General features: G+C 41.1%; 1 protein-coding gene across 6 annotated transcripts in view; it reads right to left on the bottom strand.

Annotated features, from left to right (window-relative positions):
- Window positions 1-6025: 6025 nt before the first annotated feature.
- Window positions 6026-22500, bottom strand: part of LOC101859038 (putative protein TPRXL) — a 51552-nt gene continuing 35077 nt past the window's right edge. For all 6 annotated transcript variants that reach the window (XM_035971991.1, XM_035971994.1, XM_035971993.1 and 3 more), the window contains exon 3: window positions 6026-6306. In XM_035971991.1, the coding sequence (XP_035827884.1) occupies window positions 6041-6306 (266 nt within the window). In that variant the 3' untranslated portion in view covers window positions 6026-6040. The remainder of the gene's footprint in view (window positions 6307-22500) is intronic.

The raw sequence follows: 22500 nt of genomic DNA, 5'->3' as shown, positions 1-22500 counted from the left end.
GACATCTCAATATGGGTTGTCTTGCTCGGTCCTCGTCAGGTTTTACAAATATTACGCAACAGACGTCTACAGCACTTGGGAAAACAACGCCAAGGTGCCACTATTGGAAACAAAAGGTCGCTCGGTACATTTTTATATTGACCAGACCACATCCCGATCAAAACAAAACAAAAATAAATATATAACAATGAAACATCCCCAGGTCCTCAAATGTCCTCTTTGCTTGGCTTTGCCTCTGGGTTTCAGTACGGTCTACAATGCTAAACGTAACTGAGAAAAAGCAAAAAAATATAAACAATTAATATAAATGCTATGCGATACCATTTTGCTCCACCTATTAATACCATCACTTATGATGTTGTTACTCTTCTCTCTCTCTCTCTCTCTTTCTCTCTCTTTCTCTCTCTCTCTCTCTCTCTCTCTCTCTCTCTCTCGCTCTCTCTCGTTCTCTCTCGCTCCCGCTCTCTCTCTTTCGCGCGCTCTCTCTCGCTCCTCCCCCCTCTCTCTCTCTTTCGTTCTCTCTCTCTCTCTCTCGCCTTCTCTCTCTCGCTCTCTCTCTCTCTCTATCTCTTTTTTCTCCAGTATTATCCTTGCTACCTATACTTTCCACATTGACAAATCCAAACGCCATCAACGCATGCATTGATTTGACCAACCACAAAAACGTCCCTGGGAAAATGATAAATTGGCTTTCTTCGCAGGACTCCTAGGAATTGTATAATGGTAGAAAATCAAAAAGATATAATTTCAAGACAGGAAATTGTGATTTCTCGCTATGAATTTTCAAAGAGATAACAGTTGTATGAAGAAGAAAAAGAATCTAATACACCACATTGATTTTAACTCCTATCTACGGAAATAAGCTAATTCAGGAATGGCAATAGACCTTTTCAAAATACCATGACATCTGAATCTGTACAAAAGCACAGTATTATTTATTACTATTATCATGAGAAAGCCATTTGAGGTGAGGAACAAACACAGATAATATGGCTATATGAAAAGTGGAAACACATCATGTGGAAAAAGATATGACATTTCTCATTCACGTCTCTTTGCGGGTTTCTTGCCACCAAAGAGAGAAAAAAATCTTCGACATTGGATTATGAAATACCGCCTTGCAGAAAGTTCTTCTTATGGTAAGAAAACAAGCATACTGGGAGCATTTGGTCTAGCAGAAGCAATGTCTAGCAAAGTACCACCTTCATCTCGTGCTTTGCTCTTTTTCAAGTCAGTTGAACAAAACAATTCCAGTCACAGACAAACAGGGCCGTAGTTTCCGAACCTATTACGTTTCCTGCCATAGAAAAGCTGGTTCCTGTGATTTCGTGTATTACAAGGAGGCATGGCCTATTTCTCAGTTTTACGAGGGGAGCTCCGAGTGTAGCTTTGTTCTTGAGAAATCGATAGGGCATCCCCGAATGTCCCCTTCGGAGCACGTCAGCGTTGCTTTTGTTTGTTCCAGAGCCCAATGGCTGGGTTTGAGAGAAAGAGATTATATTTTGAGATTGAATGACTTTTTACAGTAATAATAACCGCGAGACCTCTAATTAATAAATATTACATGGTCTCATCTTTAGCTATGATTTGAACAGAACGTTGGGCTGTCAACAAAATAGAACAATTTGAAATTCGTGTATGGACAGAAAAATGGTAGTTCAAGGTTAACACACCATTAGCATAATGTGTATCGTTTCAGAGGCGGGCAGTTTCGGGCCTCCGTAATAAGATCGGTCGGGACTGAATGGGATCAGATGTAGAGATACCCGATAAAATATCTTGCCCACTTGGCAATCAAACTCTCGTCTTCAGCGAACAGTAGTGAAAAGCCTAATCGTACCACCACACACAATTATTGTTTTAGTTTTAGTAAGTGTTTTACGGCACTTGCAACACGATACGGTCATATAAGTGTCGAAGATTAGAAGAGTTACAAGAGAGTAACAAACTCAAAAAAGAAGTGGGAGAGTTTGATAGGAAAGAAGGAGCAAACCACACCAGAGCACCCATCAACCACCTCCAAACACACGATTGTCGTGGGAGGATGAAACCGATATCATGGTAACTCATTAAAAAAAAATTGTCAAGACACTACTGTTTGATCAACTCAAGCAAGGAAGACGGTCCAGGCCAGAAGAAGAGTGGCGTTTCAAAGACAACCTCAAAGCTCCCGCAAAGGCTTACACTTACAACAATAACAAGACAACTTGAGGGGACACTGCTCACAACATAGTTCGGTGGCGATCAGTAGTCTGCAGTTGCGAGCGCCGCAAAACCTGTACTAAAACTAAAACAGATCTATGAAAGCAACAAAAGTGCTGCAGCTGAGCAACACAAGGTGAACATGAAGACCCGTTTCCACATAACTATTTTTAACTGCTGGCACCATCCTCTACCCGCACTTTCCTAGTGCAGGTCGGCTTGACCAGCCATTTGCAAACTCACCCCGTTCTGTCAGAACAGAAAGGGACATTCAGTTTTTCACAACTTTAGACTCTAATTCCTAACCACAAGTGCGCAGAGATAGTTTGCAAACTGTATAAGGAGCATTGACTAGCTCGTGGGTACCAAAAATGTGATAAAAAAAGTGAGTGGGAAGGGGGCGGGGGTTAGAAGGGGCATTTCAGAGTAGCATGAGGTTTGCCACACAAAAAAATCGTCTAACAGTATTCTGTGTATTATTATTATAGTGTGTGCTGCCTGCTGATTTTTATTGAGGTTCCGCAGATCGATCTCGGCAATGGTTACATACACAAAAGCACACATTTACACACACACACACACACACACACACACACACACACACACACACACACACACACATACACACACACACACACACACACACACACACACACACGCACGCGCACGTAAAATTAAAAAGGAAAGAAAAAAGAAAAAAGAGAAGCGTGAGATTTGTCAGCGAAGGAATCAGCTTTGCTAATTTGTCAGAACCTCATCCGGGGCCTGTGGGAAATAGAGACGGGAGTTCCTCCTGTTACGGACCCGTCGCACATCGACCTCGGTGCCCTCCTCCCGCTGTTAATAAGAAACGTGGAATAGCCAGCTCTGATTACACACCCATGTGGCCTCTAATTCTTGCCTCTTAGAACACTGAATATTTACCCTCTCAGATCTCACGTCGCTGCTATGTCCTGATCACAGATGGGATGGTGTTAGAATCTTACGGAGCAACTGGTTAAAGAGGTCAGCACTTGTTTATTTGCTTATTCTATAACCATTCCCCGAGGTCGATCATTCTGCCTGTCGTCAATAAAACTCCACAGAGGCACAATACGTTGTAAGGAGCTTACCTTTGTGTCTTTTCTCACCATTGAAATAAAGAGATACTTTTTGTGTATTCAAAAAAGCAAACAAATAAAAACCCAACAAAAATTAAAAACAAAACTGAAAAAAAAAACTTAAACAAAAAGCCCACAAAAAACAAACACAAAACAAAACAAAAAGCCCCCCCCCACCCCCTCCCCCAAAGTAAAGAACAAAGACAAACACCCCCTCTTCCCCTCCCTCCTCCCCCTCTCTCCAACCCCCAACCTCGACATATATGGTTAGAGCATAAAACCATAGAATTATGGGCTTTAGTGTGCCTAGTTCTTTGACATAACTTGAAACCCCAAGCAGTTATCTCCTTAAGGAAGAGGCCATTCCCCTTTTTGGGCTGCACTAAAAAACGGACAAGGCTGCTATGATTATAAAACCAAGCGCTCTATCAAGCTGGCCTTTTTGATGCTGTCTCTTTAGGAAACCTCAGAGAGTATACTTCAAAAGTAAATAATTAATAACCATGAATAAAGCCAGCGCTCAACCTTTGTCGTACACGCATAAAGAAAACAAACGTTTAATTAGCCTCACCAAACCACCTTTTTATGGGTACGACAAAGACATTATCACTTTACAGACTACAGAATCTTTGGACCTTTTTCATAAACTCTCGCCTACCCACACCGAGCCATGGAGAAATGGCGCTATGACGAGCGGTCTCAAGAGCAGACAGGAAGCCCTTTTAAAAGTAACGTTTGGTGAGGTATAGGGTTCTGATAATGTAATGGTTCGTGCCGGATTTCCTGCTCTGTTTATGGCCCAGAAGCTACATGGCACCCGCATTAACTCACATACATAAATTGAATTAAGATGTTCGGCTCGACGGGGGACCAGATTCGATAATCGAATAAATAAAAGAGCGGAGTAGGCCCACAGGATCATGGTTCTATGTGTTGTGATGGTGGCTGTCCAACAACCCCCCCACACACACACACACACACACACACACACACACACACACACACACACACACACACACACACACACGAAACAAACAAACACATTCACAGGTACACAAACAGACTTTCACGCTGTTGGCCAGCTATATAACAGCTATTGCAGCGTTCGCAGATTGGAAACGTTTATCGTCTCCATCAACAGGATTTGGATCATTTGGAAGGTTAACTGTTTCCATTACGCCTGTCAGGACCAGCGCTCGCCAAGTGAGATATTATACCCTGATAGAAAGAAGCCGATACTCAACAGACACAGTAGAATCAGGTGCTCGTCAACTTTTGGCAATAAAGAGTTATTGGTATCACCTTAAAGCCTTTTTAGTTGCCTTGCTTCTACATACTGTGTGTCTTAGTTCAAGTATTATCAATGCAATCTAGACAATAATTTATTGTTATGTAGACATAAAAAGTGTTGAGCCAGGAACAAAATGTTTGATAAAAATTGCCCAACTTGTGGGGAAAAAAGCCTGTTTCATCATTTTCCTTATTTTGATGAGCGCCTGATTTTACCGCAACGCCCGTCATATAGTTTACGAGAGGTAATCTCATTCATATTTTCCGTGAGTAAGGCTTGGAACCTAACATGCACAACGGACGCCTTTGGGTATTCACTGTCTCTTCCATAATTGTCAGATGAAAAGCGATCAGATAAAACAAACAGACGGCTCTTGGGTAGAGCTCTCACGATGTCTATGATACTTTGTTAGCACAAGTGGAACAATGCCAGCAACCTGGCAACTGAACGCTGGCAAGGACGTTTTAATTTAAATTCCTTTTCTCCAAAAAACAAAAAAAACAAAACAAAAAAGAAGCGAATGAACACAAAGACGAACAGATACATTCAGGAAAAGGAAAACACCCCTGCTATACAATTACAAATCGCCATGAATATTTCATTTCCTTCTTGGATTTCTATTTACTCTAATCCAAAAAAGAAAACAGTGGAAGGAACACACCTTTCAAAATATTTGCCAGAGAATCTCGTCTGATTGGTAAAAAGAAAGAAAAGCGGTAGCGAGAAACAGAGAATCTGTGACGGGTCACAGATCGTTGGTTTGTTGTTTTGTTACCAGTGTGCTCAGCACAAGCAATTTGTTTGTTTTCCTTATTGTTGATTTCCAGTCTTCGTTGTGAATTCTGCTCCTGATGGTGTTTGTTTTGGTGTGACTGTTGTTCGGACGTTTGTTAATGCTGGGGGTGACTATGGTGAAATTCTAGTTGCAAGGTTGATAACCTTTTGGCAATGTGAGCCAGGTTTGTTTTCTTTATGTAAGTTTTCCTGTTTGTATTTATGTATGCATACATATGTGTGTGTGTGTGTGTGTGTGTGTGTGTGTGTGTGTGTGTGTGTGTGTGTGTGTGTGTGTGAGTGTGTTTAAGTTGAGTGGGAAGAAGGGGTGGAGTAGAGGTTAATTTATTGTCCTGATATGGAAATCTCTGTTTTAAGTGAACGTATTTTTCCGTACTGCAAGAGATACATTTATTTTTTCCCTGATTTGTAGCCGAATATTTGTCTAGAAATAATTACAACAGAAAATCGTGTGGGAAATGTAGACGTTTATTCATTACGATCGATGCAGTTTAGATAATTTAGGAGCGGGTTTCGACCATATCGGTCAAGGCAAACGTGGGTTGAGAGGGACACAACATCCTAACCTTGGAACCGGAGTAATCGATAATAATGATCCCCACCCCACAATTAAACTTGTGTCTCTTGTGTGAGACTACGAAGCGCCTAACCATTATACCACAGACTCCTGAGTTCTGCAAAATGTGAACATAAAACGCCATACATACCTCACAAAGGGATCGCACGCGTTGTCCACCCCTTGCGTCCGACTGGGCAAGTTCTTGGCCTTGATCAAGGTCACGAGAAGCTTTTCCGTCTCCCGCTCATATTCCGTGGCGAACCAGACGCGTCCGATGTGGTCAGCTGGGATGTCGTAGTGGTCATCCTCGTCTGCCACTTTGTACAGGCTCGGGTCTATGGAGCCCAGGGCATAGGCACCTGGGAGAAAGAACATCAAGACGTGAGTGATTGAGTACAGAGAATCAGGTCGATACACTATTACTATTAGTAATTTTACGCAAAAGAAACGCATAAGAGGTTGACAGAAATAGCAGAGAGAAAGAAATGAAGTAGGACCTGTCAGTGTTGTTTTCCAACCGTCATTTGAAGGAATCGAAATAAAAAGTAGGAACGTAGAAAGAAAGCATAACCTTAGCTTCACAGCTTGTGGGTCCTTTGGGAGATACCTTTGTAAATGTGCACCCGCTTATACGTGCGCCAAGGGGTTTGCGTAAGGCCTGTCGCACAAAGGGAAAACTTTCACTCGTTGCACTATCGCGAGTATGTAAATTAGGCAGTTTCCGCCTGTTTATTTCTTTCACCGAAGAGTAACATCATATTTCACAGTCGTGCGACGCAAGGATTTTTCTGTTGTGCCCGGGGCGTAAAGTTCAAGTGTCAGTGTCCGTCATTGTCGGTCGTGTTGACAGGAAACCACAGTCAGAACAATTAAGCGCGTGTGTGTGACCTGTAGGGACCGGGCGGGGGGGGGGGTGGTTGGAAAGACCCTGTGAGCAGAAAGCGGCGTGGAAAGGGGGGGGGAACTGTCCCAGGGGAGAAGGGGGTTACAGAAATGTGGTAAAATAGAGGTCACTGAACGGAATTTCCACCCCGAATTAGTTGGGAAAATACTAGCTCAGGAAGGTCGCTGATGGGAAAGGAGAAACCAAAGTCAATTCCAGAGTTCAAAGAGAGAAATGCCGTAATGAAATGCAAAATCAATTTCCCCTCGATTTGAGCGCGGGAAGAAGCTGTTCCGGGCCGCACTAGCTCCCTCATCTGCGGGAAAAACAAAAAGTCACAGGGCGACAACAGGTGAGTTGTGAGGGATACTGAGAGGGCAGAAGGTTTTGGGAAGTTCATGTACGTTGTCCTGGTTTCTCGAGAGGGTGAAAATGGGGGAGGGGGTGGTGTAATTATTGATTCATCGCTATTTCTGTAGTTCCTAACAACATGCATCTCTCTCTGTGTCGGTGTGTATTTATATCTCGCACTCTTTCTTTTCCTCACTGCCCCCATCTCTCTCTCTCTCTCTCTCTCTCTCTCTCTCTCTCTCTCTCTCTCTCTCTCTCTCTCTCTCTCTCTCTCTCTCTCTCTTCTGTCTCTTTACTCCACAACCTCTCTCCTTTCCCTTGTTTCTCTCTGTTCTCTCTTTTTCTCTATCTCTTTTATTTGAGTGAAAAGGATGTAATATGATGTTAGGAGTCAGATAGATACACTGTAAAATTACCAGTGTGGCAAGCACAATGTCTTTATGTAGTCCCAGTCCAAAAGCAGTTCCATGGAACTATAACTAATTGTTTTGATGTGTTTAACGAGAAATATCGAAACCTATTTAAGGAACTCGCTGCTTTCGTAAATGTTAACAGCCAAACATCCCTCCCTCTCCAAACAACAAGAAATAGCAACATCAACAACAAACTAATGCATAAAAAATAACCAAACAAATAAAAAAATACAAAGCAAAAAATAACATTCAGAAACATACTTTTTAATAACAACATTAGTCATTGCTGTTACATCAAATCGTTCTCGCTATCCTCAAAGCGTATGTCTTAGCGAACCTGTGCAATGTAATAGTTACCGGGAGATACATAAAATACGTCAAGCAAACAATAGTTGTGTACTATACTGGGAAAGTGAGGTGGTTACTCCATCTTCTCTAACCAATACGTATTACGGTCAACTTTCTATATTTTCAAAGCTGAGAAGGCAGAAGGTTTTGGAAAGTTCATGTAAATTGTCCCGCTAATGCAGGCTCAAAGCTGAACAAAACAGAACTAGAAAGTTGACATAATATATTTAGGGGGAATCTTGAGGTTAAAAGTTATCTTCCTGTTTTTGATTCAGGGGGGCTAAAGGAAGTCAGTGAAGATTTAATGTCACAAAATCCTACTACATTACTGTATCCTGTTATCCACCTGTAAGTTTAGACACTCTAATATTGTGCCTTGGGCGTGCGGTTTAAAAATGTTCCAATTTATCATGGCAATACGTATAGCATTCCATTTAATGTGATCCGATCTGGGAAACCTTCCGTTGGTCTCGCTGAAGACATCCCTTAGATGCTACGATTTCCTTATATAGAACAAGCATTCAGGTCTTTTTTTCTTATTTTAACACCCCAGAAATGGAAGCCTGAGAGCTGGGATGCTATTCTTTTTAAACAGAAGTTGCACCTCGCACCCGAAAAAAAACAAAAACAAAAATAAAACCCAAACCAAACCAAAACAGAACAAACAAAAGTACAACAATAAGAAAACGTTTCCCTGTCTCGCAGTGTGCCTTTTTGTGTTGAGCCATGCTCAGTTCATCTTGTCCTTTCTATTTTCACCCTGCCTTTACGTTTGAACAGCATTTTAAACGTGTGAAGCTAAGAGCTCAGAAAGATATCCATCGATAAGCCTAAACATTTCCCAGAATTTCCACACCCGTAAAATATACCCCCGATTATGCATAAAGGTTTCATCATTGGGATGCGGAAACAATAATATTTCTTCCATGACCTCGGCTGAGCCCGTCGATCATTTTGAAAAGAAAACTTCACAAGCTCCTCCATTTAGCTAGGATCAGCTTAAACTGTTATGGGCATGTTTTTGGTGTATCTATTATTTTGAAGGACATCATTTTGGTGTATCTGTTAATTTGAAGGATATCATTTTGGGGTATCTGTTATTTTGAAGGATATTATTTTGGTGTATCTGTTATTTTGAAGGACATCATTTTGGGGTATCTGTTATTTTGAAGGATATCATTTTGGTGTATCAGTTATTTTGAAGGATATCATTTTGGTGTATCTGTTATTTTGAAGGACATCATTTTGGGGTATCTGTTATTTTGAAGGACATTGTTTTGGTGTATCTATTTTGAAGGATATCATCTGTGGGTGGTTTGCGGGTGCTCTTGTGTGGTTTTGCTCCCTCTTTCCTATTATATTCCTAATCTTACCGCCTTCTTTTCTGTGGGTTATTTTTGGGTGTTTTTTCTCACTTATATGACGTATTGTGTTGCAAGTGCCGTAAAACTCTTACTAAAACTAAAACGGACGAACATCATTTTGGTGTATGTGTTATTTTGAGGGACATCATGAATCCTTACAAGTACTCGTTTAAAAGATGGAGAGCATGTTTCTTTGATTGTACTACAGTGCATATTTCTTGCAATTTCGTTTTTAATTTTACCCACGATCAGTTTACGTTGTAATGCCTTAGGTCTGTTAGTGTTTTCAGAGTACAAAGCTAGAGATGCATCTGCACGTCCTCATAGGCGTGCTCCGTAAAACCCTATACTATACACACATACACACATGCTCCAGGTTAAAACTTTCGACTGTGATAGTATAATGACAAAAGAAAACGTTGTGAAATAAACACAAGTGCACACAAAATTGTGTAAGACGTGACTTGTGCTTAGAATAAAAGATATTTTGGGTCCGCATCTTTCTATTCACACTGAGTTCCTCTCCTATTAAAAATGAGCTCAAATAAACTCTTAAAGTTAGAGGAAAGCACCTGAACGTTTCGCTTTCGTCAAAGACTAATTTAGCTCCTTTTTAAAAATCAAAATGAGGAAGGAACAAAGTTCTAAATATCCTGCATTGTACCGCTCTCCACTCTTCCTTCAGAAAAACCTAGCTGTGCACGCCAGAGTAAAATAGGTTCTCCACATCCCCTTTGTAGCGGATGCGTGATTAGCTGCAATAAAGGAAATGTGTCAGCATTTTTAATAAGTTTTGAACATACACAATGTGCGCAGGGAATCCGTTTTTTACCAGTAACCAGGTGGTAACTGTCATTTTTTTTGCGTCACTACTAGTTAGAAGATTATGTCGTTAGAGCGTAGCGTTGCTTCACTTCCTTCTTGTTATGGGGACATAACAATTAACTACTGTTAAAGAAATGTATCAGCATATTGTTAAAGTTGTGAACATCGTGTTCAATAGCTTCTGTGTGGTAACTGCCATTATAATTTTGTTAAAGAAAGGTATCAGCATATTGTAAACGTTGTGAACATCTTGCTTCTGTGTGGTAACTGCCATTATAATTTGCGATCCCACGTAATTGTACTGTTGTCACAGAGAGACAAAGAGAAGACAGGGCCACATTTGACGGAGTTACCACAGTAACCACGAAAAGACGCAGAAGGAAGAAATCCATTTTGAGCGCCCACCTACTTTCTATCACCTTCAAGGCAGAAGACCACAATAATTGTGAAACGCCATTCGTCAAAGGGCGGTCTCAAAGGGCAAACAGAATTAAGAAAACTGGGATGGTAGTGGAGAAAAGCAAAGATTGCGACAGACTCTCAGAAACAATGTGTAGGGGAAATGGTAAAGGAAGGAGATAGATAGATAGATAGATAGATAGATAGATAGATAGATAGATAGATAGATAGATAGATAGATAGAAATAGAGAGAGAAAGAGAGAGAGAAAGAGAGAGAGAGAAAGAGAGTACATGCGCGACAGACAGACAGACACAAAGCAGCAGCACACTGACTAACAGACAGACAGACGAAAGGAATGGCAGAGAGAAACTGGGAGTAGATAAAAAGAAGAGAGAGAGAGAGAGAGAGAGAGAGAGAGAGAGAGAGAGAGAGAGAAAGAGAGAGGATGAAGGAGATAACGGGGAACAGAGACGGAGACAAAGACAGCGAGAGACAGACAGAGGGTTGGAATGAAATCAACAACAAGAAAGACAGCGGGCATTTCTGAAGTGAAAAAGGAAATATTTGTGTGTGTAACTGAAGATCTTGCATGCTCACATCGACGCATTTTACTAGTCGTGCAGAGAGGGGTAAAACGTCTGAAAAAGAGAAATCGAGGTATTCGATAAAAAATTATCTCCACATAGGAATCGAACTCAAGTCTTTGGCCTGCCTCAGAGACGCCCCCTATCCAGTTCACTCAGTAACACCAGAATGAAATTATCCAGTCTGAGATCTTTTTTTTATATACCTGTTTATTGAGTTTTCAATATAGATATTATTACTCCACCATCGACCTAGTGTAGATCATTAAAAAATTTAGGAGGTGGGATTCGACCTTTCCTATATATAATTGTCATTGGGGGAAAGGGGGAGGGGATAGAAGAAATACTTTTGGTTGGACACACAACATCTTCTCACACGACCTTCAACACTCCAAACCCAACCCCAGCGCCCTCTTTTTGTTACCATTTTCAACCGAGAGAGGAGGGAAATAAGTTTAACCCTGAAATAATTAGTATCATCCCTTTTCCCCAAAAAGCAAGCTTTAACATCACCTGTACTCGAGGTAAAACGAGTTATGATTAAATTATTCTACGGCCTTTGGCACTAAAAAAGGAAAAAGAAGGTGCTTTTTTCTCTGTATGTGTGTGTGTGTGTGTGTGTGTGTGTGTGTGTGTGTGTGTGTGTGTGTGTGAGAGAGAGAGAGAGAGAGAGAGAGAGAAAGAGAGAGAGAGAGAGTGTGTGTGTGTGTGTGTGTGTGAGTGTTTTAGTGTGTGTGTGTGTGAGTATGTGTGTGTGTGTGTTTGCGTTTGTAGATTTTGGGGAGAGGGATGGGGGAGAGTGGTGCCGGTGGGGGCAAAAAGTTGAAACCAGCAGAGAGTCGCCAGACAGGATGAATGGTTGCATAAGTGGAAAGGCTAACATTCAAAGTGGGGACAACCCTTCCATTCCGTCTTCGGCTTTCTAAGACGCTGGGCTGAAAAGCTACATCAGGAGTGACTCGAGCTTTATCAGCGTTTTTTCTTTTAGTTGGTTTTTGTTATAGAAATACCTACAAAATATAAAATACATGGTATGTGTGCTTATACTGTTTTACCTATGGGCTAGTTCTCTATCAGACTAATTTCCGTTTGTGGTTGGCAGGTGCTCTGGTGTTGTTTGCTCCTTCTTTCCTGTCAAACATCTATCATCCTGATCTCTCCTCCTGTTCTTTTTGTGTTTGTTACTGTCTTGTAACACCTCTAGTCTTCGGCACTTATGTGACCTTATAGTGTTACAACTCTTACTGAAAGTAAAAACTAGAATAAATGTCACTGTCTCTGTTGTTATTTACAAATACCTATGTGAGGGCTGAGACTCTTGAAGGAGAAGTGTTTAAAACTGAGAGGTAGGGGTAGGATGAGAAAAGAGGGGTGGATGGGGGAGAAGGACGAAAGACGACAGGGGCTGGAAAGGAAGGGCTTGATGAGAAATGAGGGGAAGGGAGGGGGAGGGGGATAAACAAGTGTGCATGGATCGTGCTCTATTGGCATTTGATAGTACTGTTTCTCCAGTGTGCTGTAAGTGAACAAACAGTCCTCCTGCCTGCCAAGCTAACCTTGCATCTTTTGTTTGTACACTGTTTAATCCGCACATTAAAGAAACTATGATGATGATGATGATGATGATGATGATGATGATGATGATGATGATGATGATGATGATGATGATGATGATGATGATGACAAAGACGGCGGTGAAGACAACAACGAAACCGACGGCGTAGATGATTCCTCTTTAAAATATCTGTGATTACGGTTATAATAATATATTTATTTAATCTAATAAGTATCATCCCTACCATATAATAAGCTTTCTTAGGCAAACATTGATTTCCTCCTCGTTCACTCCCCTCGGCATGTCAAGCCTAGACCGCTTACCCGCAGGTCACGTGCACAAAGCGCGCCAACAGCCTGCCCTGATTGCTATGGGAATTCGAGGCTTCACGTCACGCACAGCATGTCGTTACAAAGGCTGCCCTGGAGCGGGCGGGAGAACTGGCCTAGCTCACACGGACGGCTCCGGCCCCAGACGTCTGACAGGCCAGGGATACTCACTGCCCACGAGCGACAGTTAGACTGTAAGGCTGACGTTTGTTTTGGCAGTTCAAGGTCGTCACGTGCAGGCCCGGCCACTTCCTTGTTATTTGTTACATTGTTCTGCTTTTATTCGTTGTATGGTTGTGCTCCTTGTTACTATGTGGAGAATGTACATTTCTTCGGCTTTTTATTTCGTCGTAGGGTTGTACTCCGTGCAGGCCCGGCCGAATTAAAGATTTTTTTCTCTCTTTCTATTTGTTGTAGGATCGTTATTTTTGTCCTTAAGTACATACAGTTTTCTGCTTGTATTCACAGCACGATTGTTCTTCTTTTTACTAAGTATGCTTCCCATAAAAGCTGGGACTGTTCGAGAATGCTGTTCTAGAAGGTCTTCTGGGGCAATTCTATAAATTGTTAATGGCGTAGAACTTGTTGCTGTTAAGCGGAAATTTGCGCTGCACAATTTTAATATATTCATTATTATTCCTTATTTTTCATTATAAGCACATTTTTCTGCTTATTTTCCCTTCATGATCATTCTAATTTTGACGTGCTCGCTTGATAAATGGAATCTGAACACTCACGTCCACTCTCGAACCGGAACCCCCCCCCCCTGCCCTACCATACCATTCCCCTTTCTATGAAAACTATGTCGACCCTTTTAGACTAAAGTCAAACCAACTTTCTCTCTCAAAGAACAAATACCGACAAAAAAGCCTAGGGACTCCTTAACTGCTCTACACATTGACATAAAAAAAAGTCTGAAATGACAGGAAAAAAAGTGTGACTGTGGAGTACTGGTATGGACTTTTTGTCGTTGGACGCAAAAGATGCCGTTTCGATTTCCTTATGGGGATGTCTTTTTTATCAATTATCTCGATGTGTCTGTTCAGGTGTTGTATGCCAATCAGTCCGGGTTGGTCAGGACAGACAGGTTTGAAATTGCGTGTCTCCCTAATAATCTTAAATGTGTTGATGAGTTTGAAGCATTCTTATTTTGAAATACAAAAAACCCAACTTAATACACGACATTATAAAAGCTCACAGCTGTCCTCAGACGCGCCTTCCCAAAGTGCTACGAGCAATGCAGATACAGTGAAATTAGATGATTGTAAAATATTTTATTCGAAAATGAATTCAGCTACTAGATTTAGTGGTATTAGAGTATTGTGTAAAAGCATCATGGACCAAAAGCAAGGAACAGATGAAAAAGAAAAACTCGTCCTTTCCCTATTACCGAGAACAGAACATCCGTGGGACCGCATAAAAAAGCCATCCCACTTTCAGCACCTAGTCAGCGGCTCCAAACCACAGTGCTGCTCATTAAAAAAGACATCCGTCTAGTGTAGAGTTGATAGCGTCTCCCTCAGACAAAACATCCGGGTCACGTTTTGGAACAATATTGATTTCCTCACCCTAAGGCGGAGCAAGAACTCTCTGTTATGTCTGTTATGGTCATGGGCAACCTGAGGCAGTGCAGCACCTCTCCTCCCTCCTCCCTCCCCCCAGTCTCCCACCCGCTGCCCTTTCCAGCTCTCACGCACGTACGGATAAAAGATAAAACAATGACCCGACCTAGATTTCTCCTGCTATGAAAATCAGGAATTGTTGGCTCCAAACATCAAAGACATTCAGTAGTCTAAAATACATAGTCTGTTTTCTCACGGTGTGTGGAATTTACGATGCTCTGAAAAACATTAAAGCGATAATTAACTACTCCACAATAGTGTTGGGTTCTTGATGCGAATGCAAACGAAATGTGACAATAGGTTTAATGTTGAAAGTCCTGCATTCATCACGCATGAGAGATGGAGTTTCTGGTTCATTCGTGTACCTCTCATCTGTAAGGAACATACAGGCATAAAAATCATTCATACCAAATGAAGAGGTGAAAATAATACAGTCACGCATCTCCCCCCCCCTCTCCTCTCCCCTCCACAAACACACCTACACATACACACGCGCGCACACACACAAGATCGCGCACGCATACACACACGTACACACACAAGCACGTGCACTACACAAACACATACAGTACAGAGAGAGTCAGATAAGGAACGAAATCGAGAAAGAGAAACAGAGAGAAAGGGGGGATAGATAGATAGATAGATAGATAGATAGATAGATAGATAGATAGATAGATAGAGAGAGAGAGAGAGAGAGAGAGAGAGAGAGAGAGAGAGAGAGAGAGAGATCAGTTTGTTTTCGAAAACTGAATACAAGAAAAATATTCAATTTTTTTTTCATGGAGTGGAACCCATTTTTCGTGCAAATTCAGAATAAATATCGTTCAAACACTGATCTTAGTAGTGTTTGATTAACGATATTTTTAAAAAGGATTGATTATTCGAACGGAGACTCCCAGTATCGGAGAATATTGAAATCTTGTTGAAGCGTATCAAGAGTTGTTCCAGCACATAACGAACTATGGGCCAATGGATTACAAGGTGGAAGGTCATAACCAATAATAATTTACTTTCCCTTTCCCCACCCAGCTCGGAGAAGAAAGGCCTGGACACTAAGTAATCCGCTTTTGTGAGGCAACCAAATGAAATGGTTTTTGCAGTACTAAACACACCGCGGTCAAACCAGTAACGCCTACACACATCAAACCGCTTCTAACTTCTTGACAAGGTGGGAAGTCCATACTTGATATTGACGTTCCTTCAGCTTACTGCCACTTCACAGATTGATGTTCAGACAGAAAGAGAAGAACGCTGAACAAAAATTGTAGTTATTAATCTAGAACTTTCATCACAACCTTTCATTCTATGAGTGTAGCCAGTGTCATGAGTTTTCACAGATCTTTTTGAGACAAACAAAATAAAAACAAATGCTAGCATTCGAAAGTGATCTATTCGTGATGTAACGTTTCATTTTTACAAGGACTTTTAACACGAGAAGAATTCACCCTCATACTTATTTTCTCCGGAAGAAAAATTATGTCTCAAGGGCAGAATCTCATCCCACATTTGACCCAATTAGGTCTCGTTTCTAGGATGGCGGCGCAGACGTACTTTGCCATTCCAACGGACAGACGATCCGTTATTTAATATGACGTGACCTCTTGTGGATCAGTTGGTGGAGTGTTCAGGCGGAATACAGTCAGGACAATAAACTTCTGGTGGTCTCGGAAGAAGGCTACTAACCGGAATAAGATCTTTTTAGAGCGTATAATTTCTAATTGAAGTTCTTAGACATAGCTATAGCTATACTTCACATCATTATTATGACGGCTTGGGAAAATGTGCTTGCAGCGAAACACTTACGTTGGCTCAAAGTTGTAATTATTCGTCGTATATGTTCTGGCATAAGAACATTTTGACCGCTTTTTCAGGTGGGCGTCTGTGTGAGTGTGGATAAGATGATAGACAAGAACAAATGAGACGACATGAGTAAAAAGAAATGTTAATAATGGATTTCTTAACCTCACTTGATTAAGTGTAAGACTGAGAGTGAAGTGCATTTTTATGGTATTTATTTTTCAGTCTGTTTCATAAGATGAAATAAGGACAGGGAGGGGGCGGAGGGGGGAGGGGGGGCTCTTGCTAATGTCTAGCACTGCATTAAAAATAACAGGATAAAGTCGATCGCTTTGATAGAAGAGTACTTCATTAACATTACAGATCTGTTGGAAAAATAGAAGACTCCAGGAAGCACTTAAACTATCTTTTACATTCGTCTTTTCTGACAAGATTCTAGGACAAGAGTGCGCCCAACAGAAGAGACTAACATTTAGGCTTTGACTAAATCAGTTGGAATAACAAATGACTAAGGTCAGGACAAAGAGACATTAACCAAATACATTGAAAGATCAGCTGCTAAAAATAGTAACACTTTCCCCTATATTCCTTACAGCTGATGTCCTAATTTTGCCACAAGGAAGTACACTTACAGCATCTCCTATTCGGTAGAGGGGTCAATGACTTTCTGTGAAAAATTGCTTTCCACAATATGTGTCACGGCGCAGTGGAATCAGGTGCTCGTCAGCGATATTGAGGCATAGTCCTAAAGCAAGATCGTGTGTCTTGCTTTAGTTTAAAGAGTACTCATTTCTTGTTGAATCAAAATCCATACATTTACAATTTAAGTAGACGTAAGTCTCCTGGTGCCAGAAGTATAATTAACGACAAAATGGCGACCAAAGTTTGGTGATTTCCAAAGCTTGGGTGTCCTTGGAAAAAGCAAGTTTACATTTTTTTTTTCAGCGCCTTTGATCAACATTGTTCAGGAAAAAAACCCTCACAGAAAACTGTTTTTAAATTGACATTATAAGTGTTGATCCCCCTCCATCCTTTAAAAAATCAACACAAATTGCCTTACAGATGGAAAAATGTCGAGGATATTTTTATCTCATCATTTTCAAGCGCGCTTGATTTCACCACATTATCACTCATATAATTTTTGACACGAAGTTCGAGAGAACTCATTAGGAATATTGTTCGGTTGTTAGCGTGGCCTACGCTTTCAGTTACTTTGTGTATTCAATTTAGTCAGTCTTGGAATATTATCAATACAGCAGCTTGTAAAAAAGTCAGGGTTTGTGGCTTGGAAGGAGATGGCGACAGATTAAGGTAAGTTTCCATCTGTTCACGTCTTAATGTTTAACTTGGGAAAACTGAACCTGGCGCTAAAGATAATGTTTCTGAAAACATCGTGATTTACTGTCTATATACCAAGGGAAAAAAAGAAAAAAAAACACTTACATAGTATGTATGTATCAGGTATTATATATTATATTAGACCTCAAATTGGCCAATGCTGAAAATGTTGCTGGGTGTTTTTGGTATCTTGAATGTTTCCGTTCTCGAATAAAAGTTCCCATTCCGAGAACTCCACGGGTTCAATGATGCCGTCTCACTGTAGACGACTCAGTTCCTCCTCGATGCTGTTGTGTGGTTGTCTCGCCTTACAGAACTTCGGGGTCGCCTCCGCGCGCAAGTGTAGCTTCACCGCCACACCCTGGAGACATCCAGCAGACGAACTGAAAACATCAGCATGGTCGTCTAAGAGTCGCTCCAGTTCACTTAGTACTGGCCGGTGTGTTCACGCTAAACACAGACCAGTCGACGTGGAGGTGTTTGAGCCAGTCCCTGCCAAGGAGACTGGGATCCTTTCCTTTCACAACGACAAGTACCAGCACCTTACACTAGCTACCTTGAGTCACTTTCACCTCAGTCTGTCCAACCACCTTCAGTTTTTCCCCAGTGTACGTTCTGAGAGAGATCGAACTTTTCTGAAGAGTTTCCTTGAAAAGTCTTTTGTATGTGTCCTCACCCATCACTGTGAGTGAAGCCCAAGTATCCACATGGAACTGCACACATTTACCGTTCACAACTAGTTCTTGTACTATTGGTGGTACGCTAGCTGACACAGTGAACAGATTGGATACCCTATCTGAATCAACTTGCCCTACAACTGTCTTATGAAACTTTGAACTTTTCTTTTTCTTCTGTTTACACATTTTGGCTACATGGCCTGTCTTCTGACACTTGAAGCACTTTTTATCTCTAAACTGACAGTCACTTGCAACGTGGCTACCACCACACCTGTAACAGACAGTACTACTGGATTTGCTAGTGTCACTCTTAAACTTTGACTTCACCACATTCACCCCTACGCTAGCACCATTCAAGTCACTGACACCTTCTGTGGCTGCTTCCATCGCCTGTGCGATCTCTTTTTGTAAGTAAGGGCTTTCTCTGATAAGAGTCTCTGTTGCAACTTGGTATTGTTAATGCCACAAACTATCCTATCACGTAACATTTCTTCTAGACTGTCACCGTGCTCACAAAATTCGGATAGTTTCTTTAATTGAGAAATGAATGTTCTAACTGATTCACCAGAGAAACGTGTCCTTGAATTAAACTTAAAGCGTTGCACTATTGTGGAAGGCCTAGGGTTGTGGTGTTCTGTCAAAGTGTTCACAATGGCGGCATAGTCACATTCTGCCGGTCTAGCTGGCGAAACTAAGTTCGACAACAGTTTGTAAGTCCTGGCACCGATACAGCTAAGAAGAACAGCTCTCTTCTTTACACTTGTTTCAATTTCATTCGCTATGAAAAACTGCTCTAGACGTTCAATATAATCAGAAAAACTGTCTGACTTTTCATCAAATTCGCTAACACTTCCTACAATACCTGAAGCCATGATGAAGAAATTTGTACTAAGTACAAGATCAATTTCAAAATATTACACAAAATTCACTTCCCCGAATAAAATACCTCACTCAGATGAACTCCTTGAATTTCCATTAGTTTTATCCTCGTCGCCAAATGTACTAAACATGTTTATTCGCAAGGATGGATTCAGATATGATACAGACTTGACACTGGACATGGACACAGACGGGTCACTCACTCAACTCACGAGGCAGGAAAACGGAAGCTAGACCTCTGGACAATCGTAAGGGGAATGCACCCACATAATTAACATAATTAACAATCAACAAGACCATTGATTGTTTACCTTTAAAACATTCATAAAGATTCATTACAATTACAAATTTTAGGTTGAGAAGCACGTGCTTCCACCCCCATCCCCCACCCCTTTACTTATCGATAGCATCCTCAGGTTCATTTAAACGAGTATATCAAACACCGCTGTATTTGACAGGAGCTATTAATTTCTTTTAAATTATCAGGATTTCTATAGTTTGGTCACTGCACATAGTTACACTCTACAACGCAGGTGTAGAAGGCTAAGAGACTGATTTACCTCATAGCCAGTGGAAAAATAAGAAACACCACTTCAATTGAGATCAAGGGAATAAAATCTGGCCTAAACTGATACTGTTTTTGCAATTCGGGGACAGACCACGGGAAATCACAAATTGATTTCAAAACATAAGACGAATCTTTCGCAATCAGATTTTTATAAACAACACCAGGACCTGCAGAATCGCAAGATGACAAAACAAAGAGTACAAAAATCTCACTGTAACGGAAAATATTTCCGTCACACATTAGCCTCATTATAAGATTTACGAGGTAGACAGTTGCATCATAAACTCTTTTATGACACTATATAGCTTACCGCTATAACTATAACTGCATCCCTGGTATTGCGTCTGCTTTGCTTTTTTTTCTATGTGAGAATAATCACGGAACAACTGGTTATCATGTTTCTGGAATACAGGACAAAACAGCTCACATTATTTTTCTGTATTTACACGCTCACAGCAAATTAATCATCATTACTACTGCATTATTTGGGGCAGACATTTAAGCACTTGCAATACACAGGCGAATAAAAAAGATGTCTCCCTTACTCTCTCTTTCCTTGGATCAATATCGGATGTCTATTTACTAGTCAGGCTATTTGCATATCGCTATTTTTACACACTGACTCAGGTTTTACACTATTATATATATATATATATATATATCTATCTATCTATCTATCTATCTATCTATCTATATATATAGATATATATATAGATATATATATATATAATGTGTGTATGTGTAATATACTTTATGGTATACAGTCTAGAAAAGTGAAACATTACTACCTCACGTTTTGCATCGCATTCGTCTTTTACCTTTGTAGGGGGGGGGGGGAATCTTTATGACAAAAACAAACACATTCTGCCCCCTTCCTCATTTCGTCCTCCTTTCTCTTTCCGCCCCAACCCCTTCCGAGCCTCTCCCCCAGCCCCCCCCCCCCCACTCCCAATGTGTAACAGCTAATGGCTTAACAAGCCACGGCGTTATGTCTTATGTTCACATTTCTGAGTACAATGTACGCTTTCTTACTTCTTCTCTTTCCATTCACAAGGCACAAACAAAAGGTTGTATTCTAATATATTTTTCTTGTACATGGCCATGGAACCTTTTTATTCTGTTCAGTCTCCTGGTTGCTATAATTCCTCTCTATAACCTATCATTCACTTCACCCAGGCCTTCTCTCGCGTTCGACGCTTCTTTCTCACCATGTTCCAGTCCATCCTTTTTTTAATTCCGCTTCGCGGTCATTACTCATACGTCTTTCGACAGCCTACACAACATCTTATAGCCAACGGTTATTCGTCATACTACTCTGAAGAACTATCAAGTTGCTTCCCAGTGAAGTGTGTTAGAAAACTGCTTAAAGAAGTTCACGCTATTAGACAGAAAACTGCTAATTTAAACGAAATGCTTCAGCGGCAAAGGTGAAAATCAGTTATGTCAAATAGAGCTTTGGATTAGAACATGCTCATCTGTTCACCCCCACGCTGACGTGCATCGTAGACACACACACACACTCTCTCTCTCTCTCTCTCTCTCTCTCTCTCTCTCTCTTTCCTCTCTCTCTCTCTCTCTCTTTCTATCTCTCTCTCTCTGTCTCTGTCTCTCTTTTTTCTTCTTATTTCTTTTCCATCTCTCTCTCTCTCTCTCTCTCTCTCTCTCTCTCTCTCTCCTTTCAAGCCTGAATAATTACAAAGTAACGGTTGAGAGCAGAAAAGACGTTAAACAGGTTTCTGGACGGAATGCGGATGGCTCTTCCAAAGTTCGGATTTGAAAGACACTGACATAATAAAGGACAGGAATTGTCAGAACGTGGGTGTTAGAGGCGGTTTTAGGGGGTGAATCAACTAAAAGAAAAAAGCAAACACTTCTTGAAGGAAATACAGGAATAGTAAATTGTTTCTAATAGATAAATTCATATTTTAGCTCTGCTGAGTTTCAGCAGATACATTATTATTTATTTTATTTAGTAGAGGTTTTACGGCGCTCGCTACTGCAAAAGGTCATATGAGCGCCAAGGGGTGGATGTCAACAGAGACGTCTTTACAGGGAATCGGGCTTACTCTGTTCACCTCTCTAGCTTTAACAACACAAAGTAAATACATTAAAATTTGAGAGTTCATTTTTGGGTTCCGTGCCCTATTAATCGTATGTGTTTGATGTTTAAGGATAAAATTCCAGGCTTTGTTGGCAAAGAATTTTGACGAAAATAGAACGAATTCCTGTATGAATATTATAGAAAGGACATACCCATCCCCCGCGTGAAGTCATGGTGACTCTTTTTTTTATAGTAGAGGGTTTTACGGTGCTTGCGGTCATATGAGAGCTCGGGACACACCTAATATTTTTAGTTGTTAGGAAATTTTTAATTTTGCCCGGGTGGCGGCCGAAGCCTACTCTCATCGATTTTAGACCACCAGGGGATCTTTAACGTGCGCAACTTGCACATGGGCCCTCCGAGATATTTCGCCATTGTCCGAGAAGGCTTGGTGTAGATTTTTCCTACCAGAAGATCAGGGGTGTGGCAGAAAGACAGCTGTAAGAAGGAGCCAAGGAGTAGCAGTAGAAAGGCTGCAGAAAGAGTCAGGAGCCCAGAGGAGGGCGCAAAGGAGGTGA

The sequence above is a fragment of the Aplysia californica genome, unplaced genomic scaffold (assembly GCF_000002075.1).
Source record: "Aplysia californica isolate F4 #8 unplaced genomic scaffold, AplCal3.0 scaffold00554, whole genome shotgun sequence".
In the NCBI taxonomy this organism is placed as follows: domain Eukaryota; kingdom Metazoa; phylum Mollusca; class Gastropoda; order Aplysiida; family Aplysiidae; genus Aplysia; species Aplysia californica.
The sequence above is the reverse complement of the archived record's forward strand: the minus strand, read 5'-3'. Positions and strand labels throughout refer to the sequence as shown.